At 53.1% G+C, this 23,851-nt stretch overlaps 3 protein-coding genes across 7 annotated transcripts in view; all 3 read right to left on the reverse strand.

The window, feature by feature from the left end:
• Positions 1 to 21: 21 nt before the first annotated feature.
• Positions 22 to 8,631, reverse strand: NAGLU (N-acetyl-alpha-glucosaminidase). The gene is given in 7 exon segments (XM_010386115.2): positions 22 to 1,445; positions 3,591 to 3,847; positions 5,775 to 5,860; positions 6,023 to 6,169; positions 7,099 to 7,246; positions 7,984 to 8,012; positions 8,014 to 8,631. Coding segments are annotated over 7 exon segments (2,232 nt in total). The 5' UTR covers positions 8,368 to 8,631; the 3' UTR covers positions 22 to 234.
• A 1,722-nt stretch (positions 8,632 to 10,353) lies between these two features.
• LOC115894841 (protein tyrosine phosphatase type IVA 2-like) lies at positions 10,354 to 11,420 on the reverse strand. Its single transcript, XM_030923566.1, has 2 exons — positions 11,206 to 11,420; positions 10,354 to 10,880 (listed from the first exon to the last, which is right to left on the reverse strand). The coding sequence occupies exons 1-2, from the start codon at positions 11,378 to 11,380 to the stop codon at positions 10,552 to 10,554; spliced, it is 504 nt and encodes a 167-aa protein (XP_030779426.1). The 5' UTR covers positions 11,381 to 11,420; the 3' UTR covers positions 10,354 to 10,551.
• Positions 11,421 to 21,471: 10,051 nt separating this feature from the next.
• Positions 21,472 to 23,851, reverse strand: part of ATP6V0A1 (ATPase H+ transporting V0 subunit a1) — a 66,942-nt gene continuing 64,562 nt past the window's right edge. For all 5 annotated transcript variants that reach the window (XM_010386125.2, XM_010386141.2, XM_030924136.1 and 2 more), the window contains one exon: positions 21,472 to 23,032. In XM_010386125.2, coding sequence (XP_010384427.1) covers positions 22,939 to 23,032 — 94 coding nt within the window. In that variant the 3' untranslated portion in view covers positions 21,472 to 22,938. The remainder of the gene's footprint in view (positions 23,033 to 23,851) is intronic.

A 23,851-nucleotide genomic window follows, 5' to 3' on the forward strand; every position in this document is an offset into this window, starting at 1 on the left:
ACCCAGGGGACTCATCAGTTTAGGTGGAAAGAAAACAGTACTTTAATCCCACACTTTGGTTGGTGGTGGAGGGCAGTTCATTTCCCTCCAATCGCCCCAGGCCACACCCCACCAGCAGGCCATGGGGCCTCCTCCCAGGCCTGGGTTATCCTGTGATGCTTGTGCAGCTCCAGGCCCTGGAACCTGCCCCGGCTTGGAGTTAGTGGAAAACAAGGCCCAGGGGTGGCGAATCTATCACCAAGAGCCAGCCACCCAGCGGGGGTAATATTTGAGGAAGATCTTCTTGGCCAGGTCCACAGTGTCTCCTCGTGGCTGGCTGGGGTACCTCTGCTTGCTGAGGACGAAGGCCTGCTCCAGTTGGAAGACATTTTTGTCAAACTGGTGCTGTTGGAAAGGGATGCCCTGGGCCACACTGTCAGCCAGCGCCTCCAGGAAGAGCCGCCAGCGAGGGGTGTAGTAGTTGGCCACCAGCCCCGCCAGCTGCTTGTTGGCGTAGTCCAGGATGTTGCCTTCTGGCCCCCACAGGGTCAGCTGGTAGCGGCTGTTCTGCTCATAGAAATCGGCCTCGGCCTCACTGACTGCCACTGCTCGGGCCTGCTCCAGCCACCTGCCCAGCAAGAAGCGGCTGTCACTTGCCAGCAGCTCATCCAGCGCCGGCAGCAGCTCATAGGCCAGGATGCCTCCAGCCCTCAACAGGGAAGTCAGCTCCTTGCTCAGGTAGGCACTCCTTGCCTCCTCATAGTACAAGCTGACCAGCTCCTGCACCGCCTGCCGAGTGAGGTCCAGCAGGTCGTAGCGGAAGGCAGAGCTGGCGGCCAGGGAGGGAGCAGATGTGAGCAGCAGCCGCCAGGCCTCAAACACACTGGATCGGTTGTACCAGACACTGGTATTCATCTGTAGGGATGGCCGCCTGACCAGCGGGCTGCGATTGTGGCCCCTGCAGGCCTCCCCGGAGCAGTTGTACACACTCTGGAGCAGTAGTCTCCACGCTGCCCCTGCGTCTGGGTGGGAGACCCCATACCTCCGGGCAGCAAAGTTGGTCACCCAGGCCGCCAAATCTGGCACTGGGTCCTTTCGCCAGCCCAGCTCAGCCATGAGGGAATAGACCACTTCGTTCTGGCTGATGCCCTCGGGGGCCATGCCCGTGCCTACCATGGTGGAGTTGGGGAAGAGGCGGGCAGCTTCTGGGCCTCCGTTCACGGCCTCCAGGGCTCCAAACAGACCATGGTTTCCCCCAAAGTTGTGCAGCATGCACCAGATGAAGGGCTGGCCCTGGAAGGAGGCGGTGCGGGTGTACACAGGCTGGCTCTCAGCAAACAGGTCCAGAACCAGGAGGCGGCCGCGAGGCACAGCCCCCAGCACAGCCTGGATCTGGGCAGGCCCCCAGAACTGGGGCTGGTGCTGGAAAAGCCAGCCTTGAAGCAGCCACACAGCCTCAGTATCCACTGTGCTCAGAAGGTGGGGGGAACAGAGAAGAGGAGTGATGAGACAGAGGGGCCAGGGAATGTTCACCCCACTCTACAGACGACTCTCTCTATCCCAGGGCATGGCTTCCTGTGACCCCCACCAGCGGGACGCTCTGTCGCACATACGCTGCCCTGTCCTTATCGCTTCCTTCTGGAAACTCCAGCACAGGGTTCAGTAGCTTGGGGGAACATGAGAGTTACCCAGAGGGCTCCTTAAAACATGGGGCTTCCTGACCGGCCGCAGTGGCTCACGCCTGTAATCCCAGCACTTTGGGAGGCCGAGGCAGGTGGATCACGAGGTTAGGAGATCAAGACCATCCTGGCTAACATGGTGAAACCCCATCTCTACTAAAAAATACAAAAAAATTAGCCAGGCGTGGTGGCGGGCGCCTGCAGTCCCAGCTACTCCGGAGGCTGAGGCAGGAGAATGGTGTGAACCCAGGAGGCGGAGCTTGCAGTGAGCCGAGATCGCACCACTGAACTCCAGCCTGGGCGACAGAGCGAGACTCGATCTCAAAAAAAGAGAAACAAACAAACAAAACACATGGGGCTTCCTGGCTGAGGGGGGGGCGGCCACACCTGTAATCCCAGCACTCTGAGGGGCTGAGGAGGGTGGATCACTTGAGCCCAGGAGTTCCAGTCCCGCCCGGCCAATGTGGGGAAACCCTGTTTATACTAAAAATACAAAAGTTAGCCTAGGGTAATGGCAGGTGCCTATAATCCCAGCTACTGGGGAGGCAGAGGCACAAGAATCACTTGAACCCATGAGGCAGAAGTTGCAGTGAGCCGAGATTGTGCCACTGCACTCCAGTATGGGTGACAGAGTAAGACTGTCTCAAAAACAAAATCAAGGCCAGGCACAGTGGATCACGCCTGTAATCCCAGTACTTTGGGAGGCCGAGGTGGGCGGATCACCTGAGGTCAGGAATTTGAGACCAGCCTGGCCACCATGGTGAAACGCTGTCTCTACTAAAAATACAAAAATTGGCCAGGGGAGGTGGCTCACACCTATAATCCCAGCATTTTGGGAGGCTGAAGTGGGTGGATCATTTGAGGTCAGGAGTTCGAGACCAGCTTGTCCTACATAGTGTAACCCTGTCTCTACTAAAATACAAAAATTAGCCAGGCATGGTGGAGGCCACCTGTAATCCCAGCTACTCAGGAGGCTGAGGCAGGAGAATCGCTTGAACTCAGGAGGCAGAGGTTGCAGTGAACTGAGATCATGCCACTGCACTCCAGCCTGGGCGACAGAGCAAGACTCCGTCTCAAAACAAACAAACAAAAATTGCCGGGCGTGGTGGTGCGCGCCTGTAGTCCTAACTCGGGAGACTGAGGCAGGAGAATCACTTGAACCTAGGAGATGAAGGTTGCAGTGAGATGAGATTGTGCCACTGCACTCCAACCTGGGCAACAGAGTAAGACTCTGTCCCAAAAAAAAAAAAAAAAAAAAAAATGTAGCTTCTGCTTCAGAATTTGCTATCTCACAGCTTGGGGTGCTGCTGCTGCTGCTGGTTTGGGCCACATCAGAGCAGTGCTGCTCAAGAAAGGCTAAGCTGATCTGTTCTCTTCCTGGGAAACACAGATGCCTCTCCACTAAGTCATTCCTGACTTGGGCGCCCTCCCCTCCACTCCTCGTAAGTGGCAGGAAGGAGCCCTGGCTTCACGGTTTTGTAGCAGGATGGGCACTTAGTGCCTTTAGGCGCATCCACTCACCTCCTGCCTGCAGTGCCTACCTCAGCAACCACGCAGAGACCAAACAAAGTCCTTGTTCATCGCTAGCCCTTAGTGGCCTTCGCTCTGGGCCAGGGGTCACTCTACCTATGAGGTATTCCCTGTTTACAGGGAAAGCAAATGAGATACTGGCAAGGAGGTCAGAAGTCATAAGTCACACGGCCAGGAAATAGGAGCGCCAGGTGTGACCCAGGTTGTCGGCCTCCAGAGCTCACCTCTCAACCACAGTGGGATTCACGAGACGACGCATGTGTACGAGTGCTGGTAAACTGTAAAGTGCTGTGTGTTATGGCGAGGCATTATTCCAGTCCCTCTGCCTACCCCTATTGACATCTGCTACTCCCTTCTTTATGAGGGTCTGGGGGGCTCTCCCACCTCCCCCAAGCACTGTACCTGCAATCATGGCCTCATAGACGGCAGTGGTGGCTGCGGCAAGGTAGGAGGGCTCTGAGGAGGGTGGCTGCATCTCGTTGAAAGTGTCGGCCCCATAGATGTGGTCTGTGCCAAACTCTTTGACCAGCTCTCGCAGGAAAAGGCTCCCGATGATGGGGAATATGGGGTCTTCCGGAGCCAGAAGGAAGGAGCAGGAGTAGGAACAGTTGAAGTGTCCCCAACTGCCCATCTTCGTGACATTGACCTGAGGGAACACCCTAGTGGGAAGCAAAAGCTCAGACATTTCATGGAAGCCACCATAGTGTACATCATGGCCTATAACCCCTCAGCAGCCTCACCAACTTCTCTACAGCTCTCGCCCCTATGGCTTTGTATACGGGCTGTGCTCTCTGCCTAGAGTCCTTTCCTCTCCTTCCCTGGCCACTTTCTCTGAAAAACTTTCACCATCTGTCCCCTTCCTATGGCCAGAAACAAGCAACACTCCTCTTTCTTTCTTTCTTCCTTGCTTTCTCTCTCTCTCTCTTCTCCCTCTCTCTCTCTCTTTTTTAATCACACTTTCAGTTCCGGGATACATGTGCAGAACGTGCAGGTTTGTTGCATAGGTATACATGTGCCATGGTGGTTTGCTGCACCCATCAACCTGTCATCTGGGTTTTCAGCCCCGCATGCATTAGGTATTTGCCCTAATGCTATCTCTCCCCTTGACCCCCACCCCCCGACAGGCCCCGGTGTGTGATGTTCCCCTCCGTGTCCATGTGTTCTCAGTGTTCAACTGCCACTATGAGTAAGAACATGAGGCGTTTAATATTCTTTTTTTTTTTTTTTTTTTGAGATAGAGTCTTACTCTGTCGCCCAGGCTGGAGTGAAGTGGTGTGATCTTGGCTCACTGCAGTCTCCGCCCCTGGCTTCAAGAGAGTCCCCTGCCTCCGCCTACCGAGTAGCTGAGATTACAGGAGCCTGCCAGCACGCTTGGCTAATTTTTGTACTTTTAGTAGAGATGGGGTTTCGTCATGTTGGCCAGGCTGGTCTTGAACTCCTGACCTCAGGTGATCCACCCGCCTTAGCCTCCCAAAATGCTAGGACTATAGGCATGAGCCATGGCGTCTAAGCAACACTCGTTTTTCAAGGCTGGGCTCTGCCCTGAGCCCTTCCTGCCCCTCTCTCCTGGCAGAGGAGAAGGGAACCCACATATATTACTGTCCTTGTCACTGCATTGTATCCTTCAGCCAACATATGTCCCCTATCAGGGGTAAGGCCTTGGGCATGTTTCTTGCCACCTCCTAGGACCCAGCACAGAGCCAGGTCTGGCAGCTCCAGAGAGCTGGACCAAGTTTATTGAATGAATGAGTAAGTTTCCTGCCACCTGGTGATGGGGGCAAAGAGGCAGGCAGGGAGGCCATGGGCATACATGAAGTCCTGTGAGAGTGTGGGAGCCAGACACTAGCAGGTGCAAAGGAGGACATCATGGGGGGGCACTAGCAAGTCTTCCTGAAGGAGGGGAGGTCTCAGGTGGGCCTTGAAGACTTTCCCCAACCACATGTGAGAGGATGGCTGAGAAGCACAGAGGAGCAGGAGAGGAGGGACTGGAGCACCCCTGCTGCCACTCATAAGGGTTGCCATTTGCTAGCACTCTGTGCAAAGTCACAGATAGATCAAGAGATAATTACAAACCCTACAGCCAAGTGGGTAGAGATTCCATTTTACAAGTAAGGAAACTGAGGCACAGAGCAGTCATGTCATCTGCCCGAAGTCACACAGCTAGTTAGTAGCAGAGTCAGAAATCAAACACAGGCCTACATCCAGAGCTTAAGTTTGTTTGTTTGTTTGAGACAGAGTTTCACTCTTGTTGCCCAGGCTGGAGTGCAATGGTGAGATTTTGATTCACCGCAATGTCTGCCTCCCGGGTTTAAGCAATTCTCCTGCCTCGGCCTCCTGAGTAGATGGGATTATAGGCGCATGCCACCATGCCCAGCTAATTTTTATATTTTTAGTAGAGACGCAGTTTCACCACGTTGGTCAGGCTGGTCTCGAACTCCTGACCTCAGGTGATCTGCCCAATTCGGCCTCCCAAAGTGCTGAGATAAGCCACCGCGCCCAGCCCAGAGCTTAAGTTTTTAAGTCATGTTCTAGACGGGAATAAAATTCCCTCTCTGAGCTAAGTGGAGGGGGTGAGCGGAACCTTACCTGGTGACAGCCTCGGGAACATGCCCCGCGAATGCAGGTAGCACTGGGGTCATGCCAAAGGAGCGCATCCGGTCCAGGACCCGGTGCTGGAGGAACAGAAGGAAGGGTGGTGAGCATGGCCACTGCTGTCCTATGGGGAGCCCCCCGGCCTCAGTTAAGAGCCGCAGGGCCACCAGCCCAATACCACCTTTCCTGGGCCCGTGACCATCTATCACTGATTCTGCCCCTTCCCTTTTCCATCCTTTTACCTGCAGGTAAAGCTGCTTGATGTGCCAGGAGGAGGGCAGGGGGCCATCCCAGGTGTGCAGGTTGCCCATTCGCCCCCAGGCCAGGAAGGCAGGACCAGTAAAGAACTCATTGATCTCTGCCTGGGTCAGGCCCAAGGTCAGGTACACCTGAGGAGGCAGGGTCCACACATAGATACATATTCACCTTCCTTCCTTCCTTCCCTTCCTTCCCTTCCTTTCCTTCCTTCCTTCCTTCCCCATTCACTCATTGCTTCTTTGTGCTGGGCGCTAGGGCTACTGAGACAAAATCCGACCCCTGCTATCAAGGAGTCCACAGCCCAGAGGAAAGAGACCTGTGAATAGGTGAGTTCACTGTGTCACCTTTGTCGCATGGGTGAGGAGATGGGGCACAAAGGGGCTTTCCCCCAAGAGGAAGGCCTTAGAAGGCTTCATGAGCAAGGGTGCCAGACGGAAGGGCAGGGCAGCTGTGTGAAGAGCTTAAACAGCGCCTGGAGCAGCCGGGGCAGCACAGCAGAGGCTTGCAGGGAGGCAGATGTAGAGCTGCCCATAAGGTGGATCCAAGGGACCAGGTGATTGGCCGCATAGGGGAGATGGGGGAAGGAGCCCCACTCCTCAAACTGGAAGCCTCAGTTTTTTTGTTTTTTTTTTAGACAGAGTCTTGCTGTGTCGCCCAGGCTGAAGTGCAGTGGCACGATCTCGGCTCACTGCGACCTCCACCTCCCGGGTAGCGAGTCCCCTGCCTCAGGCTCCCAAGTAGTTGGGACTACAGGTGCGTGCCACCACACCAGGCTAATTTTTTGTATTTTAGTAGAGACGGGGTTTCACCATGTTGGCCAGGATGGTCTTGATCTCCTGACCTCGTGATCCGCCCGCCTTGGCCTCCCAAAGTGCTGGGATCACAGGCGTGAGCCACCGCGCCTGGCTGGAAGCCTCAGTTTTCAGGAGGCCGGAGCCATTGTGCACGCTGAAAGCACTTCTAGAGAGAGACACTGCGCCCATGCTGGGGGGCGGGTGAAAACATCTAGGGTGGCTCCTGCCATAGGCAGGAGGGTGGGGAGGGGACAGTGGGCACGCACCCTCTGCCAGATGGCCTCCTGGCCACTCCAGGCCAGTGCCAGGTTGATGCCATTCAGCGCCATCCAGTCTATCTCTTGCTCCCAGCGGGCCCAGTCCCACCACACGAAGGAGTAGCTTTGCGTGCACACATTCTGGTAATAGCGGTACCTGCGGGCAGTGTCATGAGCAGGGGCGCATCCCACCCTGGAGGGTCCACAGCCCTGGAACAAATCCCCCATCCCCCACCTAGAGGAGAGGGGAGGGGCTCCAAACAAGGCCCTTCTGCTTCACACTGGGACCCACCCCAGGTGGAGCTGTGACCAGGTACCTGGGCTGGGCTTCTGAGGCACTCGCGCCCTGTACTCCCCCAGGGCCCTCTAGCCTGGCGGGTATCTGGGGGGCATATTCCACTTTCATGCCACACTGCCAGAGCCCCTCCTCTGCACGGTGTTTTCCTGGAACGGGGAATCCCTGCCCCCACAGTCTAACAGATGGGCGGGGGACAGTTGTGTGGACACATCACTCCATAGTGTGGCAGGCGCTGGAACACAGGCCTGTGTGGGAGGATGGGGGCGTCCTTCCTCAGTCCGCAGGTTCAAAGAGAGGGTGGGGGAGGAACGGAAGAAAATTCACTCATCACCAATTGTGCACCACAAATTCTACGCCCATCATCGTGCAAATCCTCACAATAACACTGCACGGTAGGCGTCTTGTTTCCGTTTTTCAGGTGGGCCAGCAGAGGCTCTGAAAGGCAGAGTGGCTGGCTCAAGGCCACACAGCTGCTGGAGGCGGCGCAGCTGGGCCTTCCGGCCAGCGCTCCCCGCTCAGCCTCCCGATTTGGGTGGCAGCGGCTCAGGGAAGGGGTGAGCGCCTCGGGCGGACGCGGGGAAGCTGCGGGGCGGTACCTGTTGGGCGTGGCCTCGGTCAGCTCCCCGCGGCACGGCGGGCAGTGGCCGCGGCAGGCGCAGCTGAGAGCCGGACCAGGCCACGTGGCAGCCGCAGAAGTCGCGCAGGTAGCGGTGCAACCCCGCAGCGGCCGCCACACCCGTGGAGCCCCGCACCCGCACGCGCGCCGCGCCGCCGCCGCCCAGGCTGTAGGTGTCCAAGCCCGGCTTGGTAGCCAGGGCGCGCTCCACCGACACCGAGAAGTCGGCCGCCGGGCCAGGCCCCAGCAGCCGGGCCACGAGCGCCCGCACGGCCGCCGCCTCCCGGGCCTCGTCGCCTGCCGCGCCCCCGGCCCCGGCCAGGAGAAGGACCCCCACCGCCGCGGCCACCGCCACTGCCACCATGGTCTCAGCCCGGCGGGTCCCGCTACTGCCATGGGGCGGGGCGGCCCGCGTCCAATCAGCTGCCGGCCTCCGGCCACGTGTACCCGAAGGCCAAACCCGGGCTCAGGGCCAGGAGTCGCGGCTTCCGGGTCCCAGGACACTCCCTTGGGGGCGTCTCGTGACCGCCTGCGGTGGGGACCGTGTGACCCCGGCTCCAGGGCCGAGGGGGACCCGCTGGCCCTCACAGAGCACTGTATCAGGCACTGCCATAGCTACTGCCCTACTGATGAACGAGAAGAGGGTCCCTACCGTCCGTGTCAGGGGGGTGACCTAGAAACCAAATACTTACAGAAATAAGGATTTCCGTCATAGTTGTGATGCTGCGAAGAAGTGCAAGGGTAAGACTTCCAAAGGAAGTGACTTTTAATCTGAAACTCAGAGATGAATAGGAATTGACTAGAAGAGGGAAAGGAAGAGCCTTCCAGAGAGAAGAAATGCATTTATGAAGGCCCTGGGAAGGCAGAGAGCTTGCAGATTTGAGGAACAGGCTAGGAGGTTCGAGGAGGGATGGGGCCATGTGAGTCCAGGCCGGCCGTGGAGCAGGGCTGGCGGACACGTTAAAGGCTGTCCATTGGCAGCAGCAGCAGCATGACAGGAGCTGTCATTTTGTCAGAAGTTTCCAACCAGAGCGACTCCATCTTGAACAGGGGCTGGGTAAAATGAGACAGAGACCTGCTGAGCTGAATTCCTGGGAGGTTAGGCCTTCCTCCTCACAGGATGAGACAGGAGGCCAGCACTAGGTAAAAGGTCACAAGACCCCGCTGATAAAACGGAATGCAGCAAAGAAACCGGTCAAAACCTGCCAAAACCGGCCGGGCGCGGTGGCTCAAGCCTGTAATCCCAGCACTTTGGGAGGCCGACACGGGCGGATCACGAGGTCAGGAGATCGAAACCATCCTGGCTAACACGGTGAAACCCCGTCTCTACTAAAAAAAAAAAAAATACAAAAAACTAGCCGGGCAAGGTGGCGGGCGCCTGTAGTACTAGCTACTCGGGAGGCTTTGGCAGGAGAATGGCGTAAACCTGGGAGGCGGAGGTTGCAGTGAGCTGGGATCCGGCCACTGCACTCCAGCCCAGGCTACAGAGTGAGACTCTGTCTCAAAATTAAAAAAAAAAAAAAAAACCTGCCAAAACCAAGACAGTCAGGAAGGTGACCTCTGGTCGTCCTCGCTGCTCATTATACGCTAATTATAATGCAATAGCATGCTAAAGACACTCCCAGCAGCACCAGGCAGTTTACAAATGCCATGGCAACGTCCAGAAGTTACACTATATGGTCTAAATAGTGGAGGAACCCTCAGTTGGGGAGGAATCCCCACCCCTCTTCTGGAAAACTCATTACTAACCCACCCCTTGTTTATCATATAATCAAGAAATAACCATAAAAATAGCCAACCTTAGTCCAGGAGCGGTGGCTTATGCCTGTAATCCCAGCACTCTGGGAGGCTGAGGCTTGCAGATCACCTGAAGTCAGGGGTTTGAGACCAGCCTGGCCAACATATAGTGAAACCCCATCTGTACTAAAAATACAAAAGTTAGCCAGGCACGGTGGCACACGCCTGTAGTCCCTGCTACTTGGGAAGCTGAGGCAGGAGAATCGCTTGAATGCTGGAGGTGTAGGTTGCAGTGAGCCAAGATTGCGCCATTGCATTCCAGCTTGGATGACAGAGCAAGACTCCATCTCAAAAAAGAAAAAAGAAAAAAGGTTGAAAGAGGCCTGGAATCAGATGCTGACTTTAGATACTAGGAAAGTATGATTTTTTAATTTTTTTATTTATTTATTTTTCAATCTCCGCTCACAGGAACCTTGGCCACCCAGGTTCAAGCCATTCTCCTATCTCAGTCTCCTGAGTAGCTGGGATTACAGGCACATGCCACCACGCCTGGCTAACCTTTGTAGGGATGGGATTTCGCCACGTTGTCCAGGCTGGTCTTGAACCTTTTTTTTTTCCTTAAACATTTTCTTCATTTTATAGAGAGATTTCTTTTTCGTTTGCTTTTGTTCCAATCATTAGGAGAGTGGTTGAGGAGTACTGAATCCATCACTACTTTGATGACACAGGTAAGATTCCAGATTCACATTTCCAGGTACCAAGAGTTCCCTCTAAATGCCACAATCAAGTCAGCCTTCTTTTACATTTCTTTCTACTGAACACAGCAATGCCCATTGGTATTTCTGAAGCGTAATTGCATCTTAGGTCGGTATTTCTCCAAGTAAAGCAGCTGTTTGGAATTGAACGCTCCCCTTCTTTTTTGTCTTACAAACTGAACTGCATCTTCGTACTTCATTCCACATTCAATCAAAGCAAGTGCAACCAGCACAGGTGCCCTTCCCAATCCCGCAACACAATGCACTGCAACAGAGCAACCTGGCTCTTCACGAAATTTTGTTTTTAACAGGTTTAACCAATCATCTACTATCTGATTAGGGGGTGGAGTTCCATCATCAAATGGCCAATCTAGAACGTGGATTCCTTCTTTTTCTTTTTTTTTTTTTTTTTTTTTTTTTTTTTGAGACGGAGTCTCGCTCTGTCGCCCAGGCTGGAGTGCTGTGGCCGGATCTCAGCTCACTGCAAGCTCCGCCTCCCGGGTTCACGCCATTCTCCTGTCTCAGCCTCCCGGGTAGCTGGGACTACAGGCGCCGCCACGTCGCCCGGCTAGTTTTTTGTAGTTTTTAGTAGAGACGGGGTTTCACCGTGTTAGCCAGGATGGTCTCGATCTCCTGACCTCGTGATCCGCCCGTCTCGGCCTCCCAAAGTGCTGGGATTACAGGCTTGAGCCACCGCGCCCGGCGGATTCCTTCTTTTTCAACTGGAGCTTTATCATAGGTAGCATCACAAACTCGAACCAAAGTCATCACTCCATACTTCTTAAGTTCCTCTGTGAACTTGTTGAGAGTAGCATTGGTTGGGTTGTGAGTTATCAGAAAATGCATGTTCTCATAGGAGATCTCCACAGGGGCTGGACAGTTCATTATGGCAAATAAAAAGTGTGAGCATGCATGTGTGATGGGAAAAGTGAAAAAAAAATTCAATCTTGAACTGTTTCACAGCAGAAAACATGAAAAAGACCACTAAGATGCCTATTATCAATCAGTGTTTTCTCTCTTCAACTTGGTTATTCCTTATGAAGCTTCTCTCTTCAAGATAAGCAAATTATTTAGAGTCCACTTGAATCCAAATTCAATCTGGGCCTCAATTTCTGCAGATGGATAGCTTCAGTCTCCAAAAAAATCAAACTACCTACAAAACTTCAGCAGCCTTTACTACATTTAGGCGCTAGTGACACATGTTAAAAGTGTAGGTTGGCCAGGCGCGGTGGCTCACGCCTGTAATCCCAGCACTTTGGGAGGCCGAGATGGGCGGATCACGAGGTCAGGAGATCGAGACCATCCTGGCTAACACAGTGAAACCCCGTCTCTACAAAAAATAAAAAAAAAATTAGCCGGGCTTGGCGGCGGGCGCCTGTAGTCCCAGCTACTCAGGAGGCTGAGGCAGAAGAATGGGGTGAACCTGGGAGGCGGAGCCTGCAGTGAGCCGAGATCGCGCCACTGCACTCCAGCCTGGGCAACTGAGCGAGACTCAGTATCCAAAAAAAAAAAACAGTGTAGGTCACTTTCCCCTTGTTTACTTGATGCTGAATTTTATTGGAGTCATTAAAAGAAATATACTTGCAATTTAAAAAAAAGTCAACTATTTCTGAGGCCAGTCTCAGTGGCCAGGAGTCTTCAAGGCAATGTTAATTATGGCACATAGAACTTCCAAGCTAACTTGGCAGCGAAAACGCTGTGCTGAGCCTGGCAGAAGTCTGCCCTCACCCTCAGAATCGCCATAAATGTGCAACGTATATTCCAACGAAAAACGCTGGCGAGCTGGGGGCTGGGCATTGAAGTCCGGCGGCGGCGGGAGCAAGGAGGTGCCTCTCTCCTCAGTCACCTCGGCGGCAGCGGTGGCGGCGGCGACGACTCCCTCCAGCCTCGGCGCGCGACACTCGGCCCGGCCTGGCGGCGGCGGCGGCGCGTCTCAAGTCGTCTTGCTGCTGCTGCTGCGGCCGCCGCTGCGTCTCCTGCTGGCGCCATCGCCCCCGCTGCTGCTGCTGCCGCTGCCCTGTGGCGTCGCCTCGCACGGTGCCCGGCCGCTGGTGCCGCTCCCTCGAACTCTTGACTTTAAGTGATCATCTACCTCATCCTCCCAAAGTGCTGGGATTACTTCTAAATTCTCCAGACAAGTTTTGCCTCCAGATTGCCTGTTTGATGGTCAACAGGTGTCTTTGCTCCTTGGATTGCTCCTTATCTAAATTGCTCAGATAAGAACTTTTTGTCTCCGGGGCCTGTTCAGTGGTCACCAGGTGATTTTCGCTCTCTCACCTTTCTTAAGGTCTAGATTGGGACCCCTTTCCAGTAACAATTTCACAGATTGGGAAACAGAGCCAGAGACAGGAAGTGACTTGGGCAAGATCACTAACTAGTAAGGAAAGCAGCTCTGGGCTAGAACCGGAACTCCTGACTCCCAGAGCAGGTTTCTTGCTGCTCTGCCCCCGGCAATGCAACTTGTCAGGCTGCCTATCTGATCAGGGAGGGCTTGAATAAAACTGCTTTGGGGCTGGGAGTGGCTGACTCTCTAGAAGGACTGCACTAGGTGTGTTAGATGGGGTGGCCCACTCCTGTAATCACAGCACTTAGGGAGGTGGAGGCAGGTGGAGCTCTTAAGTCCAGGAGTTTGAGACCAGCCTGGGTAACATGGATAAACCCTGTCTCTACAAAAATCATCTGGGCACAGAGGCCTGTGTTTGTGGTCCCAGCTAGCTACTCAGAGGCTGAGACAGGAGGATGGCTTGAGCCCAGGGGTTTGAGGCTGCAGTAAGCCATGATCACAACACTGCACTCCAGGCCAGGCAACAGAGCGAAATCCTGACTCAAAAAAAAAGTCTAGCCCATTGTAGTGGCCCCTGATCCTAGGAGGTTGAGGCAGGTGGATCATTTGAGTCTAGGAGTCCAAGACCAGCCTGGGTAACATGGCAAAACCCCTTCTCTACAAAAAATACAAAGATTAGCCCAGCATGGTGGCATGCACCTGTGGTCCCAGCTATAGGTTGAGAGGATAGGCTCGTGAGCCTGGGAGGTCGAGGCTGCAGTGAGTCCAGATGGCACCACAGCACTCCAGGCCAGGGACTGAGCAAGGTAACACATTATCATCTATTTATTTAAGACTCTGTAAACAGTGGTTGTGGGAGGGAGGGGGAGATTCAGGGACACTGTGGGTGAAAGACTTTTATAATAGGGTCTTTAGTACTGTTTGATCCTTTTTTTTTTTTTTTTTTTTTGAGATGGAGTCTCCCTCTGTTGCCCAGGCTGGAGTGCAGTGGCGCCATCTCCTGTCTCAGCATCCCAACTAGCTGGGACTACCGGCATGTCTTGGGGTGGGGGGAGGGGTCTCAAAAAAAAGAACTTATACCAACAACAGTATAGGTTTGGAAAAGGAAAGTTTATTAGAAAGGAAGAACGCTGCAGCAGAGTGCAGTGGTGCCTCCACGGGAGGACTGAGTGCGCTGTGGTGGATTTTCCTTAGGAGCACGTATGGACCTTAAGGTGGGAGCTTAGGGTTGTAAATTGAGCTTCAGCATGGCATAGAATATACAGAAATTTTAGGTTGTGAGGGCAGAGCCCTCAGGAATGAGATTGGTGCCTTTGTAAGGGAGGCCAGAGAGAAAGCCCTACCCGCTTCTACCATGTGAAACCACAGTGAGAAGGCAGAGCTCATGAAGCAGGGAGTGAGCCCTCACCAAACACTGAATCTAGAAGCACCTTCATCTTGGACTTTCCAGCCTCCAGAAGTGTGAGAAGTGTTTGTTGTGTGTGTGTGTGTGTGTGTGTGTATATATATATATATATATATATATATATAAATGTATAGACATTTTTAGTTACTTATAAAAGTTGAAAGAGGCTTGGAATCAGATGCCAATTTTAAATACTAGGGAAGTTTTTTTTTTTTTTTTTTCTTTTGAGACAGAGTCTCCCTCTGTCGCCCAGGCTGAAGAGCAGTGGCCTGATCTCAGCTCACTGCAACCTCCACCTCCTGGTTCAAGCAGTTCTTCTGTCTCAGCCTCCTGAGTAGCTAGGATTACAGGTGTGTACCATCATGCCCAGCTAATTTTTGTAGGGACTGTGTTTCATCATGTTTGGCCAGGCTGATCTCTAACTCTTGACCTCAAGTGATCCACCTGCCTTGGCGGCCTCCCAAAGTGCTAGGATTACAGGTGTGAGCCACCATGCCTGGCCTTGATTACTTTCAAATTCCCCACACAAGGAGTTTTGCCTCCAGATTGCCTATTTGATGGTCAACAGGTGGTCTTTGCTCCTTGGATTGCTCCTTATCTAAATTGCTCAGATAAGAACTTTTTGTCTGGAGGGGGTGTGATTTTTGCTCTCTTCACCTTTTTTTGAGTCTGGATTGGGACCCCTTTCCAGTAACAATTTTACAGATTGGGAAATACAGCCAGAGACAGGAAGTGACTTGGGCAAGATCACTAACTAGTAAGGAAAGCAGCTCTGGGCTAGAACCAGAACTCCTGACTCCCAGAGCAGAGTTCTTGCTGCTCTCCCCCAGGCAATGCAACTTGTCAGGCTGCCTATCTGATCAGGGAGAGCTTGAGAAAGGCTGCTCAGGGCTGGGAGTGGCCGACTCTCTAGAAGGACTGCACCAGGTGTGCCAGATGTGGTGACTCACACCTGTAATCACAGCACTTAGGGAGGCTGAGGCAGGTGGACCACTTGAGTCCAGGAGTTCGAGACCAGCCTGGATAACATGGAGAAACCCCGTCTCTACAAAAATTGGGCACAGAGGCCTGTGTTTGTGGTCCCAGCTAGCTCCTCAGGAGGCTGAGACAGGAGGATGGCTTGAGCCCAGGGGTTTAAGGCTGCAGTGAGCCACAATCACACCACTGCACTCCAGGCCAGGCAACAAAGCAAGACTCTGACTTAAAAAGAAAAAAAAAAGTCTAGCCCATTGCAGTGGCCCTTGATCCTAGGAGGTTGAGGCAGGTGGATCACTTGAGTCTAGGAGTCCAAGACCAGCTTGGGCAACATGGCAAAACCCCTTCTCTACAAAAAATACAAAGATTAGCCTGGCATGGTGGCATGCACCTGCGGTCTTGGCTACTCAGGAGGTTGAGAGGGGAGGATCGCTTGAACCTGGGAGGTCGAGGTTGCAGTGAGCCCACATGGCACCACAGCACTCCAGGTCAGGCAACAGAGCGACAGAGTAAGATAACACATTATCATCTGTTTGTTTGCTTGTTTTTTTTTTTTTTATTTTAAGGCTCTGTAAACAGTGGTTGTGTGTGGGGGGGAAGATTCACATTTTGACATTTTGAGTGAAAGCCTTTTTTTTGTTTTTGTTTTTTGATAATAGAGCCTTTAGTACTGTTCGATCCTCTTTTTTTTTTTTTTTTTTTTTTGAAATGGAGTCTGGCTCTGTCCCCGATGGTTGGAGTGCAGTGGCGCCATCTCCTGTCTCCGCCTCCAGACTAGCTGGGACTACTGGCATGCACCACCACGCCTGGCTAATTTTTCTATTTTTAGTACAGATGGGGTTTCACCAGGCTGGTCTTGAACTCCTGACCTCAGGTGATCCACCCACCTCAGCCTCCCAAAGTGCTGGTATTACAGGCATGAGCCACTGCACCCGGCCTGATCCTTTACTATGTGACACAACTCATTACTTTTCCAGTAGTGTGTGTGAAGCAAGTTGGCTGGGTTCTCTGCATGCTCTCCAGCCCATCTCATCTTTTGCTCCTGGCTAGCCTACCCCTCTGCTCATGCACTCCAGAATACCCCAGGATTGCTTAGTCTCTGCCCATCTAATCTAGTTGCCTGCCTATCACACAGCCCAGCTCAGATCCCAGCCTACCTTGCCAAAGGAGGAATGAGTCCTTCCCTATCTGGCCACCAGAGAGCAGCCCACACCTAGGACATGCCTTGGGTAGGCTGAGGCATTGAGGAGGCAGGCCACTTTGATCTGAAACACTGAGGCTGCCAGCTGGCTTTGAGGTCCAATGCCCCCTCTACCCAAGGTTCCTGGGGCAGAAAGAAGTGCAATCCCATCCAGTGAAGGTGGTGATAGACTTGTCCCCTATCTCTACAAAGCTTGGGACTCCCCAGGCCAAGGATGCCAAGGCCACCCTCTCCCACACTGGTTCTAGGACCTCAAGATGAGGGGCATTTCCTGGACAGGAGCACAGACTCATCAGACACACGTCTGGGGTCCTTGGGGTTCCATAAGAGGGGGATCAAGGTAAAGGGCACATCTCTTAAAAACAGGAGCGGCCGGGTGTGGTGGCTCACGCCTGTAATCCCAGCACTTTGGGAGGCCAAGGTGGGCAGATCATGAGGTCAGGAGATCGAGACCATCCTGGCTAACACGGTGAAACCCCTTCTCTGCTAAAAATACAAAAAATTAGCCAGGTGTGGTGGCTGGCGCCTGTAGTCCCAGCTACTCAGGAGGCTGAGGCAGGAGAATGGCGTGAACCCGGGAGGCGGAGCTTGCGGTGAGCTGAGATCACACCACTGCACTCCAGCCTGGGTGACAGAGCGAGACTCTGTCTCAAACAAACAAACAAAAACAGAAGGAAATGACCAGGCGCGGTGGCTCATGCCTGTAATCCCAGCACTTTGGGAAGCCGAGATGGGTGGATCACTTGAGGTCAGGAGTTACAGACCAGCCTGGCCAACATGGCAAAACACCATCTCTACTAAAAATACAAGAAATTAGCCGGTGTGGTGGTGGGCGCCTGTAGTCCCAGCAACTTGGTAGCCTGAGGCAGGAGAATCGCTTGAACCTGGAAGGCAGAGGTTGCAGTGAGTCAAGATCGCGCCATTGGACTCCAGCCTGGGCAACAAGAGCAAAACTCCATCTCAAACAAAACAAAACAAAAACAAACAAAAAAACCCCAGGAACAAATGGATGCAGCCATCCTGTTCCCCACCCCCTACCACAGGGCTTTAGGACTTCCTGCACACTCCACAGCTCAATCTTGGTCAACCCATCTTTAGCTGGAAGCAGCCCAAGGCAACTGGATTCTAAGAACTCAGTCTAGCCAAGGACTCACTGGCCCTGCTTCCTCACAGTTCATCAGAGAGGCATGGGAGGAATTTCTTCCCAAGGAAGCCCTAGGCCACTCCCATTTTATTCAGATTATATGCCATAAAATTTGCCAATGTAAGGCTGGGCCCGGTGGCTCATGCCTGTAATCCCAGCACTTTGGAAGGCCAAGGCAGGCAGATCACATGATGTCAGGAGTTCGAGACCAGCCTGGCCAACATGGCGAAACCTCATCTCTACTAAAAATACAAAAATTAGGGTGTGGTGCTACATGCCAATAATCCCAGCTACTCAGGAGGCTGAGGCAGGAGAACCACTTGAACCTGGGAGGTAGAGGTTGCAGTGAGTGAAGATGGTGCCACTGCACTCCAGCCTGGGCGACAAGAGTGAAACTCCATCTCAGAAAAAAAAAAAAAAAAATTAGCAGGGTGTGGTGGTGCGCACCTGTAATCCTGGGTAATCAGGAGGCTGAGGTGGGAGAATCCTTTGAACCCGGGAGGTGGAGGTTGCAGTGAGTCAAGATCGTGCCACTGTACTCCAGCCTGGGCAACAGAGCAAGACTCCATCTTAAAAAAAAAAAAAAATTTACCAATGTAAAGTGTACAATTCAATGGGTTTTAGTATATTCACATAATTGTGCAGCCATCAGCAGCCTAACTTTACATTTTCATCATTCAAAAAGAAACTCCATACTCCTGAGGAGTCACTCCCCACTGTAACTCTCTCCCAAGCCCCATTCGGCACCCAGTCCTGGCATCCACCAACTCTGTGTCTATGGGTTTGTCTATTCTAGACATTCCAGATACATGGAATCATACATTGTTGGTCTTCTGTGGCTGGTTTTTGAGGTCCATTCATGTTGTAGCATTTATCAGTACCTCATTCCTGTTAATTGTAGAATAATATCCATCATGCCCAGCCCACCTTTTATTGATCCATTTATCAGCTGGTGGACATTGGGCTGTTTCCATTTTGGGGCTATTATGAATGCTGCTGCCATGAACATTTGTGTGCAAGTTTTTGTGGGTATGATTTCATTTTTCTTGGGTAGATAAGAAAGTGGAATTGCTGGGTCTTAGGTTAATTCTGTTTAATATATTTTTTTGAGACAGAGTCTCACTCTGTCATCTGAGCTGGAGTACAGTGGCGTGATCTTGGCTCACTGCAACCTCTGCCGCCTGGGTTCAAGAGATTCTCCTGCTTAAGCCTCCTGAGTAGCTGGGATTATAGGCACCTGCCACCACACCCGGCTAATTTTTGTATTTTTAGTAGAGATGGGGGGGTTTCACCATCTTGGCCAGGCTGGTCTTGAACTCCTGACCTCATGATCCACCCACCTGGACTTCCCAAAGTGCTGGGATTACAGGCATGAGCCACTGTGCCTGGCCAATTCTGTTTAATATTTTGAGGAACTGCCAGACTGCTTTCCAAAGCAGCTGCACCATTTTACATTCCCACCAGCAGTGAATTGGGGTTCCAATTTCTCCCTGTAATTTTTTTTTTTGAGACGGAGTCTTGCTGTGTCATCCAGGCTGGAGTGCAGTGGCGCGATCTCAGCTCACTGTGAGCTCTGCCTCCCGGGTTCACGCCATTCTCCTGCCTCAGCCTCCCAGGTAACTGGGACTACAGGCGCCCGCCACCATGCCCGGCTAATTGTTTATATTTTTAGTAGAGATGGGGTTTCACCGTGTTAGCCAGGATGGTCTCAATCTGCTGACCTCGTGATCCGCCCGCCTCAGCTTCCCAAAGTGTTGGGATTACAGGCGTGAGCCACCGCGCCCGGCCCAACACCTGTATTTTTCTTATTGCCTTTTTAGTGGGTGTGATGTGATACCTCCTTGTGGGTTTCATTGCATTTCTGTAATGACTAATGGTGCTGAACATCTTTTCATGGCTTTACTGGCCATTCATATAGCTTTACTTGGAGAAATGCCTATTCAACCCCTTTGCCTATTTAAAAAACTGAGTTGTTTTTATTATTGGGTGTAAGAGTTACTTATATATTCTAGACACAAGCCCCTTATCAGATAAATGACCCACAAATATTTTCTTCTATGAGGGTTGTCTTTTCGGTTTCTAGATTCTAACCTTTGAAGCACAAACATTTTTTTCTTTCAAGATAGAGTTTCGGCCCGGCGCGGTGGCTCAAGCCTGTAATCCCAGCACTTTGGGAGGCCGAGACGGGCGGATCACGAGGTCAGGAGATCGAGACCCTCCTGGCTAACACGGTGAAACCCCGTCTCTACTAAAAAATACAAAAAAACTAGCCGGGCGAGGTGGCGGGCGCCTGTAGTCCCAGCTACTCGGGAGGCTGAGGCAGGAGAATGGCGTGAACCCGGGAGGCGGAGCTTGCCGTGAGCCGAGATCGCGCCACTGCACTCCAGCCTGGGCGACAGAGCAAGACTCCATCTCAAAAAAAAAAAAAAGATAGAGTTTCACTCGTCGCCCAGGCTGGAGTGCAATGGCATGACCTTGGCTCACTGCAACCTCTGAATCCCGGGTTCAAGCAATTCTCCTGCCTCAGCCTCCCAAGTTGCTGGGATTACAGGCATGCACCACCACACTCGGCTGTTTGTATTTGTAGTAGAGACAGGGTTTCTTCATGTTGGCCAGGCTGGTCTCGAACTCCTGACCTCAGGTTATCCACCTGCCTTGTCCTCCCAAAGTGCTGGGATTACAGGTGTGAGCCACCGTGCCCGGCGAAGCACAAAAGCTTTAAATTTTGCTGAAGCCTAACTTATCTATGTATTTTTTATTTTGTATCACTTGTGCTTTGGGTGTCATCTAGAAATCACTGGCTAACTCAAGGTTAGGAAGATGTACTCCTATGGTTTCCCCTGAGAGTTTTATAGTTTTCACTTACATTTTAAGTCTGGAATCCACTCTGAGTTAATTTTTGCATATGGTGGGGGTAGTGGCCCAAATTTGTTCCTCTGCATGTGGAAACCCCATTGTACCAGTGTCATTTGTTGAAAAAGATCTTTTCCTCAGTGAATTATCTTGACCCCTTTATCAAAAATCAAGTGACCATAAATGTTAGGATTTATTCCTGGACTCTCAATTCAAATTCACTGATTCCAAATATCTATTCTTATGAGGCCTTCCCTTCCCACCGAGCAGAAGCTGAGAGCTCCCTGACCAGAGTATCCACTGGAGACCTTATATTTGAGGAGCTGGGTGGGGTGGGCCCCTCAGGGCCGACTCCAGGGACAGGCAGCACTGTTAGGGAGGAGGAAGGGCTTCAGGGTAGGCTGGAACATGGAACAAACGGGGTTGTAGGGGGTTGCGGCCCCTTCACCTGTCTGGGGGCAGTGGTGGTCAGCCTGCCCAGGTCACATTCCTGGGCAGCCCCTGCCCTGGAGGCCTCTGGAGGGAGGAGTGAAGAGGGAGGGCACCGAGAATGCAGTGCCTCACTAGGCAGTGGGGAGGGGACCTCGTGCCCGGCTTGCCGCCCTGGACGGTCTGCCTGCTCTCTGTCCTGCCACCTGCCAATCCCAGCACCTCACATTCCCCAGCTGCCCTGAGGAATTTGTGTGGAGCCTCCACTTACACTAAGGCCAGGGGTGTCAGGGCTCAAAATAGCCAGGCCACTGGGCCCTGGAGGGCACACTTGGAGAACAGGGAGAGGCGGGTGGGGAGATACCCAGTGCTCCTCTGCCCCCATGCTGTCTGGATGTGCAATGAGTGAAGGGGAGATGAAGATGGGCCGCCCAGTCCCCTCCTCCCATAGGTAGTATCTGCAGAGCTGACTTGGATCCTGTGAGTGGGAAGGTGCCTGGGAAACTTGGAACAAGGTGAGAATTTCCCAAACCAACTGCCCAGCCAGGCCCACTGCAGCAGTGGCCTTTGACACACGGAAAAGCAGCAATGCTGGAGGAGGGAGGCAAAGGTTGGGGGTCCAAAGGGGCTCAAGACGGCTGAGCCTGGAGTGACACGGGCTGTGGGCACAGTGACAGGCAGCTTCTCTGGGGGAGTCAAACATACTTTATTCAACATAGGAATGTCTGAACAGGAGGGCCTTGGGCAGGGTTCCCTGAACTATGCTTCAAACCCCACTGGAAACACAGCAAAGATCATCACAAAAACCCGGGATACCAGGACAGGGGGCTGCACAAGGTCGGGTCAGGTCACAGTGGACAAGCACACAGTGGCCCCGCCCAGGGCCAGCCCAGCCTGAGAGAGGGGATGAGGGCTCCAGGCAGCTCACTCAGAAAAGCCAGGGTGGGAGGAGGACACCAGCCTGGCCCACTCAGGGAATTCTTTCTACCACTGAAAGCAGTGGGGATTAACTTAGCCAGGGCTGCCACACCAGCACATGATTATAAGGTTCGGGGTGACGTGGAGGAAGCCCCTTGGCAGGGCTGTGCAGCCCTCACAGCCACATGCACGGCAGCCCTGTGGCTTCCAAACAGCAAACCATCAGTGACACTGACCTTCCCTGCCCAGGACACCCCTCCTGAGACCTGGGGCCAGTGTGGTGAGGAGGGGTCACTGGGGGGCAGAGCCAGGCAGGCTGCAGGCAGAACCAAGAGGACCCCAGTCCCACACTGAAGACACCATGATTGCGGGTGGGGAAGATCTCAGGGTCTCCACCAGGGAAGAGCATCAGTCTGCACCCTTGGCCTGAGGGTACACTTGTGGGCAGGGCCCATGCAAGGCCTGGGAAGAAGCCAACCCTGGGGGAGGGAAGCCCTGTGCACTGCGGAGCAGCCAAGGCCTCTGTTGCAAGCACTCCCGGCTGTGCTATGTAGTGCAAGACATGAACGGGGAGAGAGGAGAGGGTGGGAGCGCAGGGTGGGGTCAGGGAGATACATATCCTATGACCCCTGGGGGTGACAGGGAGAAGCCACTCATGATGGCCTAGTTGGGTCCAGCTGAATGCCTGATTAACAAGCACGAGAGGGGGGTGGGCAAAGGACGCAAATATCACCTTCCTGGACCCACCCCTGCTAACCCAAGAGTGGGACATGTTACCAGTGTCCCCTTCTAGAGGAGAACCTGTATTGCTTCCCCCCACTACTCCTGCTAGAAATTACAGTGGCAGATGCAGGGAACTCAAAGTCTAGATATGAATGTCACGGGTGCTCCTTCCATCTACAATGCACGGGGAAGATGAAAGGACTTTGGGAGGGCATGGGAATGCAGACTGGCTCACCACCAGGAGGCGGGAAGGGCTGTCTGGATGGATGGAAGCTAAGAGGGCAAGGTTGGTGCCCAGTGGGTATGAGTGACCGCGAGAAAATCACTACACTACACACAAAGCTAGGGGTGATGGGAGGCCCAGGGAGGACTATTCTATCTAAATGACTCACAGACGGGTGCCACGAATGAGCTGGTGCCCACAGCTCACAACCACAGGCAGAGAAGCACAGCTGATCACTGTGGAGGGAGGTGGGGAGGGCAGCATGGGGCACACGGCCCTCACAGGGGCTCACTCTTCCAACTTCCCTTCCCGAATATGCTCGAAGGAGAAGGGTAGGAACTTGAAACCGGTCCCACTGTAGAATTTATTCTGGAACTCAACCCTGGAGAAAGAGAAGAACGCTATCATTCAATAGAAACTTTGTGAAACTTTCTGGGACTTCACAGGTGGGCCAGAAAGATGCCCCATGCCCACCTCGCCCCAAGCCTCCCTTCCCCGGGGGAGCTGGAGAAAGCCCAGAGTGCAGAGATCCCACTTTTAAGGCCTGGGACTCGCCTCAGTAAGAGTTCGATGTACGGAGGAAGGGATGTGCCCTCAGTTCCCAGTCTTGCTCTGTCCTGCCGAGCAGTGTGTGTTTATGCACAGCTCTCTGTAGAGAGGCATGTGCAAAAAAAGTTCAGTTAGCTTGAGCCTAACATTGTTCATGAAGAAGTGGCCCCCAACGCCCCCTCCTGGCAGGGGATCACACAGCCCACCTCTAAGGGAAGCCCCCTCCAAGGACCCTGGGCAAGCACCTCTGTTTGCTTGTTATTTTTCCTGGGGGGAGCTAGAAGGGCGAGCTTGGAGTGAATGTTGAAGGCTTTCCATTTAAGGAAGGAAATTCCCAGGAAAGAGGGGGAGTTAGGAGGGGAAGTCTTCTCAAAGCAATGGCAAAAATATTCTCCAACCACAAAAACATCTCAGAAAGAATTCTTCTCTTGAGGACTAAAAAAAAGCCTGAGCTCCCTTCCCAGCAGTTCCACATCCATGCCTGATAGTCTCTGTGGGGCCCTTTCACTCTCAGGGAGGGTGGGAGGAAGACTGTCCCACAAGCAGAGCTGGGCTGCTTGGCTGTGCTTCCTCCTACAAACTCACCCTGGACAGCTGCCCAGCAACCAAACCACACCAAATAAGGGCAGAAAAATGCATGATTCAGAGAATA

The sequence above is a fragment of the Rhinopithecus roxellana genome, chromosome 19 (assembly GCF_007565055.1).
Source record: "Rhinopithecus roxellana isolate Shanxi Qingling chromosome 19, ASM756505v1, whole genome shotgun sequence".
In the NCBI taxonomy this organism is placed as follows: Eukaryota; Metazoa; Chordata; class Mammalia; order Primates; family Cercopithecidae; genus Rhinopithecus; species Rhinopithecus roxellana.